This window comes from Synchiropus splendidus, chromosome 19, assembly GCF_027744825.2.
Source record: "Synchiropus splendidus isolate RoL2022-P1 chromosome 19, RoL_Sspl_1.0, whole genome shotgun sequence".
Lineage (NCBI taxonomy): Eukaryota > Metazoa > Chordata > Actinopteri > Syngnathiformes > Callionymidae > Synchiropus > Synchiropus splendidus.
Window position 1 is genome coordinate 4,276,152 of NC_071352.1, and position 9,048 is coordinate 4,285,199.

The following is a 9,048-nucleotide window of genomic DNA, read 5'->3' on the forward strand; positions in this document are numbered from 1 at the left end:
CATTTCCTTTGCCACCGAGTTAGATTCAGGAGTTAGTCTATGGAGATGATCCGGCATCAGTGCATTTCCGGCTCTGAACATGACTAACAATGTCTGTAACTGCAGCACTCTTGCTTTGGCAAACAGTTCATTGTTATGTGCAGTACAGTAAAGGTTGTTCAAAGAAGTGACAGGTCAAGCAGAAATCCATGTCCTCAGCTCTTCATGCTTCTGAGAATCATTATAAGACATGTCGGAAATGATGGAACGTGACAATGTTAAATGGACGCTCCACGCTCACGTCAGGGCTGTATACACACACTGGCATGGTCACGCCGCGGCAGCAATTGATGCTGGTATTTCTGCTTTTATTTAAAAAGAGCCATGTGGTGCCGGTAGACTGACTCATTCATGATAAAAGGAAAGAAACTAAGCATCCATTCAGCCCCCCAGAAGTATGCACTGGAGAACAGAGTCATCAGAAGCTCTTTCAACGCTTCCAACAACATTGGTCTTCACTCTGAAAATGAAACATATTCTTCGTTCCCTGGCAACTCAACATGACCTTGTTGATGTACTGCTGCAGGAGCCAACAGCAAACCAGATCCGCCTTTTCCAACTTCACCATCTGAAATATTAATTCTAAATCTAGTCAAACAAGGAAGTTGCATTAACGTCCATAACAGATTTCTCATCCAGGCGCTGGGCTCTTACTCTGTTGCTTAGTTCTTGTTTGAATTCAATTTAATTAAAACTCCTTGGCTGGCTTTTTCAGCATGTTTTGCTCTGCTGTTAAAGACAAAAAAAATATTGTTTTGTTTTGCTTTGCATTTTTGTTTTGTTTTGTTTTGTTTTGTTTTACATTGTTCCCTTTTTTGTTGGTGTCAGTGCATGTTAAAGACATGGTGATGTCACGAATCTTGAAGTTCACCTCAGACATTTGACTTCCAAAGAGGGCTGGGCATCAGGAGCGGAGGAGAGGGCCGTGAGTGCGCGTGCTTCCTCATGATCAAGGTGCAAGTCCCTGGAATTGGTTTGAAACGTTGCTCAGACAAGCGCACGCTCACACGTCCAAGGAACGTCTCTGGGTCATGTGATACCCTGTGAAATACTGCCACCTGGTGTTATTGAAGAGACTACAGTTGCAGGGAAGCGCAGTGGGTCCAACTCAATACTAACAATCGATTAGCTGAGATATCCTTAAAGCCATGGATGGATGGTGAAGGAAGTTCTGCCCCAGCTGCCCAGGGCTGATGTGATCGCTTCTCACAGTCATCCATCTCCTGTCACTCGACTGATCGAGGCCTGCAGGTATTGAGCGGCCTGACATTTTAGGATAATGGCCTTATCAGCCCCTGTAAACATGACATGACACTGTTAACCTGGCACAAACGACTCTTCAGCATTATAGCAGTGGGCAATAACGTTCATGCTAAAGATCTGTGTTGCAGGACTTTCCGATCTAGCCGTCCTCTTTTTCCAGTGCCTCCGTCTATGAGCCGGTCTGAGCACTGTGAGAAGAGTATTCAGCCACAAAAGGTGTCACTGTGTTTGTGGAAGGACAAGTGTCTTTCAAATAAACAGACAGGGAGTCGTTCTTCTGGGCTTTTCTGGTACACAAAGTACTAAAGGCTTGAAGTTTCAGAAAACGACTTTTGAATCCTGTGTTGCAGATGGATGACGTGGGCAACAGTGAAACTTCATTATGTTGTGTTTACAACAGCGAGACAGCCAACTTTGAATTTCAATCTAAGCAGAAGCTCAGAGTGCAATGATGCCAAAGTCGAAATGAAGTTAGCTGCATGACTGCATCATCAAACTTGGAACAAATGGAACAAAGCTGTGGTGAAGATCAATCGTTTTGATTTTGATTTATTCAAATGTGAAAGCAAATTCAACGCCCCAAATGAGTTCTGATTTCCCACCCCCACCTTTAAGCCTATATATATATTTATTTTGATATTGACCCAGTCTTTTGACAGAAAACTACATTGTTGTTCTCATGAAAACAAGAAATAACCGTTTAATTTCATTTGATTTTAAATCCAACGATGGTCATTTTTTCGTCACTAGAGAGAGCCATATCTGGGGGAATTCAACATTATAACAGTGAGCGTGGAGACTGGGCCCCGGCCACAGCTCTGATCGGGCCCCACTGTCGGCGCCAATTAGGTCACCTCTTGTGTGTTGGTGTGTTTTAAGTGGTCTCATGTGGCCCACTGTTGCTCTTCCATCCACCAGCTTTTTCTCTTTAGCTCTTCAGAACTCCCTCGATCCTTTCACTTCCGCTCCGGACAGTCCAATATGACTCTCTTCATTACATTGTTCTATAACACTGAATCCATCCTTCGTGGGCTCAGCAGCTTCAACATGGTTCCTGCTCTGACTGGATCCCAAGACGCTCCCAGGTCCTGGGGCGACCCGTCGGCCTTCTCCCAGCTGCCTGTTCCTGAAGCACCTCCGAAGAGTGGCGCCGAAACCACCTCATCTGGCTCCTTTCAAGCAAGCAGAAGCAGCGGCTCTACTCCAAATCTCTCCCGAGTGAGAGACGTCTTCACATATCCAAGGGAGACGCCCGCCACCCGTGGAAGGAAACTCATTTCAGCTGCTTGTGTCCGAGACCTGTTCTTTCTGCCATGACCGTAGGTGAGGGTCGGGATGAAGATTGACCAGTAAACAGAGAGCTTTGCCTTTAGGCTCAGAGGAAAGGACTCAGTCCCAACCCAGAAAGAGCAACCCATCTTTTTCTGCTTCAGAACCATGGCCTCTGATTTGGAGGTGCTGATTCTCATCCCAGCAACTTCACACTAAGATGTAAACCGCTCCAGTGAGAGCTGAAGATTGCAGCATGATGAAGCCACGAGGAGCAGCAATTGGATCTTCAGGCCATCCAACCACAAACTGGAGCAAGAATCCAGACATGAGTCCCATGCAGGAATAGAGATAGAAAGGCCATCAGTGGAGAGCCACCTCCCACAACTTGTCCCTGGCTTCCCAGTCATGCACCTTTATCCACATCTGCAAAGCACAAGTCGATGGACAGGTCATGCTCCCAGGCACCCTCAAGAACCGTTAAGAGTTGGTCTATAGTTCCCCACCTTGTTCCTTGAGAACTTGAGGTTCAGTCAAACCACACAATGTTGAAGAGACCTGTGAGCCCTTCAACACAAACCAACAACACACTTATTGGATCCTGTTTATTGAACTGTTTATATACAAAAAGGAGCTGAGATTTAAATCACCTTCCATCTGTTCTGAACAACATACAACTTATGAAAACCTTTTGTTTGTGTAAGTCCAGTATGATTTATGATTTACTTTGATCACCTCATATGTAGTACTGTGTAACTTGATATTGAGGTTAGGCACGTCATACCAGGCAATCCAAAAAGGTTGAATTTTCATCTTGGATGTGCAGAATGTCTTGTACAATTTGGACTAATAAATCCACTGAGCGCGGTTACTGGGGGTTCGGTTTACATAACAGTGCTTCAGAAAGTCAGACAAGCGATCTAGGGATGGATAAGCCATGAAATGAATGACTGACTTTGATGAATGAATATACATTTGTCACACAGTTTTTCACTACACCGTGCAGCAACACAGGCTGTTCTGACTTGGACTGACAGTAGTTGCATTCTCTGTTAAAAAAAAAACAAAACAAAACTTTGGCATAAAAAGATCAACCACAATTTTCAATGTCAACAATGAAACAAAAATGATTTCAATTCGACTCAGGAATGACTGCATTCATCACTTCGCTGTAAGGTCCAAAACGTCCAAATACGTCTTTGCCCACCACAGCGACACACACCTTGTGCCCGGGTTTGTACTTGGCAATCAGCACACACATTGGAAGGGTGATTGCCTTCACTTCGTGAAGAACCTTCCAGTCCCAAAAGATGCCGGAGCCCTTGACCTTTTCCATTGTCATGAGAATCCTGCAATTCATGAGAACATGGTAAATGCAGGTGATTTTGCTCTCGCACCACATCGCTCAGAGAGCGGCTGCCTTCATGACAAGTTAAATACTTGAGGAAAATTGAAGTACTTCTTTTCTTCTCTCTTCTAGCCCTCACCTGTAAGAGTCCATCGGGGGAGCTTCAGGCACAACCTCATCCACCTTCCATAGAACGGAGAGCCGAGCAGGCTGCTTGATCAAGGCGAGATGGACGCTCACTTTCTGCGGAATGCTGTAAGAAATGGCCTCTGCGCTGAAGACGGAGGGGAACGGTATGTCGGGAAGTGGAGGGTAAAGACATTCATCCTTCTGTTGAACAGAAATATGAGTGGAAGTTCTGTAGATGACGCAGAGGGTAGCATGTTACCTGCAGAGTGTTTATAGACTTGGAGTCATGGAGATCCAACTGCGATTCTTCCGGCTCAGTCTTGGGCGTTATCAGCTGCATGTCCATCTCAACCTTGATTTCTTTCTGCGTTCCTTTCACTGAGGGAGTGCACTTGAGGTTCGGTTGCTCCTTTGGCACAGATTACAATGAGATGTCTTGAGTTGGTTATTGGAAAAGGAAGCAATTCAGGCAGGTTGGGCATTTTCAAATATTATTGAAATTTGTTGAAATGTTGAAATCTCGATTGTTGCTCTTCAGTCAGTCAGGGAAGGCAGATGGATGAAGAAGGGAGGAGGAACAGAGTGATGAGGGAAGATGCAAGATAGCAATATATAGTGTCGAGGAGGAAGCTGTCTTGCTGTGACGTCCCACTGATGTGGAATAACAATAGAGCCAAACCAGCTGTTGACACAGAAATGACCAGGAAGATGGCAAAAGGCAGGTGGCTTGTATCAGTTCTTATCTTGAAGCTGTTGACACATTTTACTCACCACTTGTGCGTCTCCCACCAAAGCTGAATGGGGATGACACAAAACACAGGTAAGACAGTGAAAAGAACGTACAGCAAATTTCGGTTGGATGAATTATGAGGCTAAAAAACTAAATACAGTGGCACCTCGGTTCTCGACCACAATCCGTTCCACACGGCCGTTCAAGAAGCGAATTGTTTGAAATCTGAATCGATTTTTCCCATTACAATAAATGGAAAAAGAAATAATGCGTTCCAAGCCTTAAAATAGTCTTTTGTAGGAGTGAATGTAGAGTGTCTGCTGCAGGTGCGCTGTTCCTCTATGTGTGTGGCCGCTGCATGTGGGAGGGGTTGCCGAGTGAGTGACGTCTCTCCAGAAGTGAAGAGGTGCCCGGTGCGTGTCCAGCTCTGAATGTGCGCTTCTGTGCAGTTTGGCTGTGACAAAGTCATAAACCAAGTCACGCTCTGTCCCAGACTCGCCTCATCCCTGTCCCAGCTCCAGCCCACAACAGGACATCAAACCCTGGAGTGAGCGCTCCAGCCTCGGAGGTGTCGAGAGCACCTCCGCTGTGACACTCTACCACGGTAAATGTTGCTAATGGGACACGTCTGCATACAGAGGCTGCGTTATACACAATAACAAAGCGCGTCATAGGTCAGCTGATCGGTCCACGCATTTTATGGTTTTTCCGGCTTTTTTCGGGGCGTTCAAGTTCTGGATTTTTGTTCGAAATCCGAAGCAAAAAAATATTTTGTTCGAACTCCTATTTGTACGAATTTCTGGACGTTCGAAAACCGAGGTACCACAGCATGCTGAAAAATAAAAAGATAGGTATTTAGCTGATTAAAAACAGTCGAGTGTTTGGCACCTCCATTTTCTTCCCGCATCCTTTTCAACGATTCTTTGGTGACTTCCTGGAAAGAGGAAATCAAAAATACGACTCTGCACCTGGCAATATATTCAATACATTTTCATTTGACTGGTCGACTCATAAACTACTGCGACAGGACTAACATCTGGGTTCTCTGTATCTCCGCTCCAGGGCTAGGGGCAGTGATGTGTCGGACCTCGAACACAAAAGTACAGTACATTGTTCATCCGTCCTACTCGACCGACAGTGAGAGAGCACTGACATTGGAGTCTGATTTCACTACAATTTGGGACTTTCTCAGTGTAGTGGGTGACATTCAGAACTTAGTGTTGATAAACAATTCACGACAAACTGCAAACTTGTGTTGTCAGACACAAATCTCTTAACTGACAGACACTTGAGTGCCTGCAATTCAGTCCGCTAGTCTTACTTACCATTGCTTGAAAGACCCCATTGATCAAGTCCTTGCTGATTAAGCTTTTGTCATCAACTGCAAAAAAAGAAAGATTGCAACAAAATACATGGATAAAGAAGTTGAGCACATGTAAAAATGATATCAAGGCTGAAATCTCACTCTGTGATTGTGCAGGATCTTTGCCACTGATGGGTCTGTGATAGTGCAAAGACATTTTGATCAGCATGTGTTTGACTTGCTTAGTTTAGGAGAAAAGAAAAACTTATTTCACATACCCAATCCAGACAACATCTTCACTGTCAGACTGTGGTGCACTCTGAAAAAAAGTTGGATTTCATTGCAAACTGTGCCACAATTCCACACTAAAGTAGCTGGCTATACAAGTCAAAAGTTCCAAAACCTTTTTCTCTTTTTTTAGCATGGCTGCAATTGCGACGTCCACTCTTCTTGACAGCATATTAACGCGACTCTGGAAAAAAAACAAACATATTTGTCTCACATCTTTAAGATGTTGGACTAAGGTCCCAGCGAAGCAAAGACAGAGCTCAAGAGTTATTTCAACTTTTGAAGTACCTCCAGTTTTTTGATTCGTCTGCCATAGTCAAAATCACATTCCAATTTTTTCACTACTTCGGATAAACGTTGCTTCTTAGTTTGACTGCTGTTCATCGCAAGCTGGACCTCTTGTTGGACAAGTGACTGCAGCTGCGGAAACAAAGAACACAGTTACTGCATGCTGACAGAAAGGAAGAGAGGCGTCATGCAGTCGATCGAAGCTCTTCACCTGCGACTGAGAGACTCTTATGTTGCTACCAGGCGACTGGTGGAGATTTAACCCCTCCATTCCTCTTCGACGAGTTAACCACAGAATAAAGCTGCTCGTCTTCGTCGTTACTCGAACGTCATCATGCAGCCCACAACGTTCATCGACTCTCACAGCACATTTGAACCCTCCCCGATCATGAATTCACTCCTCAAGGCTGAAACCTTATGTTTGAAAAAAGGTGTTCGATGCACCCAGATGGTTTGTCTGCTGCTAGCTAGCTTCAATTAGCCCACCGCACTGGAACTGCAGTCAAGCTATCCGACACGTTTGCGATCACAGTCAAGCCATCCGCAGAAAAAAAAATATCATTGCGCGTTTAGACGGAGCATTACGTTAGCAGTGAGCTGGCGTAGAAGAAATGTCCGGTAGACCGCAACTCGAAATAAATTAATCGAATGAAGCCTTGTTGGTTCTTTCTGCGGATGAAAACACAATCCCTGTATTCCTTTAATTTTTTTTATTGTGTAATCCATGTAAATACGGATTTTAGTAGTAGTGAAGTGTGTTGAACTTTGACCTCCAATTGCTGAAAAGTTTGCAAACCTCTGTGAAAACCAGCCTCAGATCCTGACAGAGGAAGGTAGTGTCTATCACAGGACAAAGTTTGGAGACATTCTACTGTATATTTTGAGAGAAAATCCTGTTTCATTGTGTAATTCATCTGAACAGAATTGTGAACTTTGACCTCCAATTGCTGAAAAGTTTGCAAACCTCTGTCAAAACCAGCCTCATATCCTGACAGAGGAAGGTAGTGTCTATCACAGGACACAGTTTGGAGACATTCTACTGTATATTTTGAGAGAAAACCCTGTTTCATTGTGTAATTAATCTGAACAGAATTGTGAACTTTGACCTCCAATTGCTGAAAAGTTTGCAATCCTCTGTGAAAACCAGCCTCAGATCCTGACAGAGGAAGGTAGTGTCTATCACAGGACAAAGTTTGGAGACATTATACTGCATATTTTGAGAGAAAACCCTTGTTTCATTGTGTAATTCATCTGAACAAAGGATGTTCTCTAAACTTTGATGAGAATTACAGAAAAAAATATCTATCAAAAAAAGAGTCATCCTGCAGTAATTGAATGAAGCTGTTTTCGTTACCTGTTGGATTGTGTGATTTATTCCATCTTCATGTTGATACCAAGAAACTACCAGATTATTTCCCGAACTGGTACCTTTTTCCTGGGACAGCTTTATAGAAACACAGGTAAGCTTCCACAAGATTCCTTTTCTTGGTGTTATTTCTCTCTGACTTATACATTTATGTAGGTGTAGGGTATGTCATAGCTCCCCCACATGAGGGTGAATAACCCGCCAGTCGTGTTCTGTATCTTGAAAAGGAGTAAAGTCCTTAGGCAAGGCAGAGTAGCGGCGGGTGCAGAGACATCGAGGCGGCAGACCGGCATAGAAGTTTGGGTTACACTTACATTACAGAGACATTGTTCCATTCTTGGTGTAAAAGCAACTAGGTTCGTGTCTTACATTTATTAAACAGTTTTCCTAGTTATCCTAAAAAGCACAAGAAATAGTCAATCAGTTTGGCAGTTTAAATTGTGAATCTGTTATTGGCTTCTGTCATAATGATAGTCCTTCACACACACATTGAATTTCTTGGGGTATTTTCAGTGGGTCACCAAGTCCACACACATTCAGCCAATTGAGATTGAAGTTCCCCATTCTTGAATTCCCAAAATTACCTTTATTAAACCATTATCTCTTATAAATGTTGCAATAAACATTACACCTCCACACTCACACAAATTTGGAAAAGGCAAAATAAAAATAGGTGCGCAGAGTATTCATTGTCCCTCATGGTAATCGTACTATGTGAGGTCAGGGTGAAGTTCAATCTTTTTTATCTTAAGATTTTATAGAAGAAATAACAATAACATAATAATTACAATAATAATGCTAATAATAAGAACAGGGTTTTCTCTCAAAATATACAGTATAATGTCTCCAAACTTTCTTCTGTGATAGACACTACCTTCCTCTGTCAGGATCTGAGGCTGGTTTTCACAGAGGTTTGCAAACTTCTCAGCAATTGGAGGTCAAAGTTCAACACACTTCACTATTACTAAAATCCGTATTTACATGGATTACACAATAAAAAAATTAAAGGAATACAGGGATTGTGT

The 9,048-nt window shown here is 43.3% G+C and overlaps 1 protein-coding gene across 1 annotated transcript; it reads right to left on the minus strand.

Moving 5' to 3' along the window:
• Positions 1–3,176: 3,176 nt before the first annotated feature.
• On the minus strand, positions 3,177–7,181 carry atf7ip2 (activating transcription factor 7 interacting protein 2). Its single transcript, XM_053852081.1, has 11 exons — positions 6,869–7,181; positions 6,658–6,789; positions 6,485–6,553; positions 6,360–6,400; positions 6,244–6,278; positions 6,104–6,159; positions 5,667–5,712; positions 4,820–4,842; positions 4,308–4,457; positions 4,059–4,249; positions 3,177–3,920 (listed from the first exon to the last, which is right to left on the minus strand). The coding sequence occupies exons 1-11, from the start codon at positions 6,926–6,928 to the stop codon at positions 3,704–3,706; spliced, it is 1,020 nt and encodes a 339-aa protein (XP_053708056.1). The 5' UTR covers positions 6,929–7,181; the 3' UTR covers positions 3,177–3,703.
• Between the last annotated feature and the right edge of the window lie 1,867 nt (positions 7,182–9,048).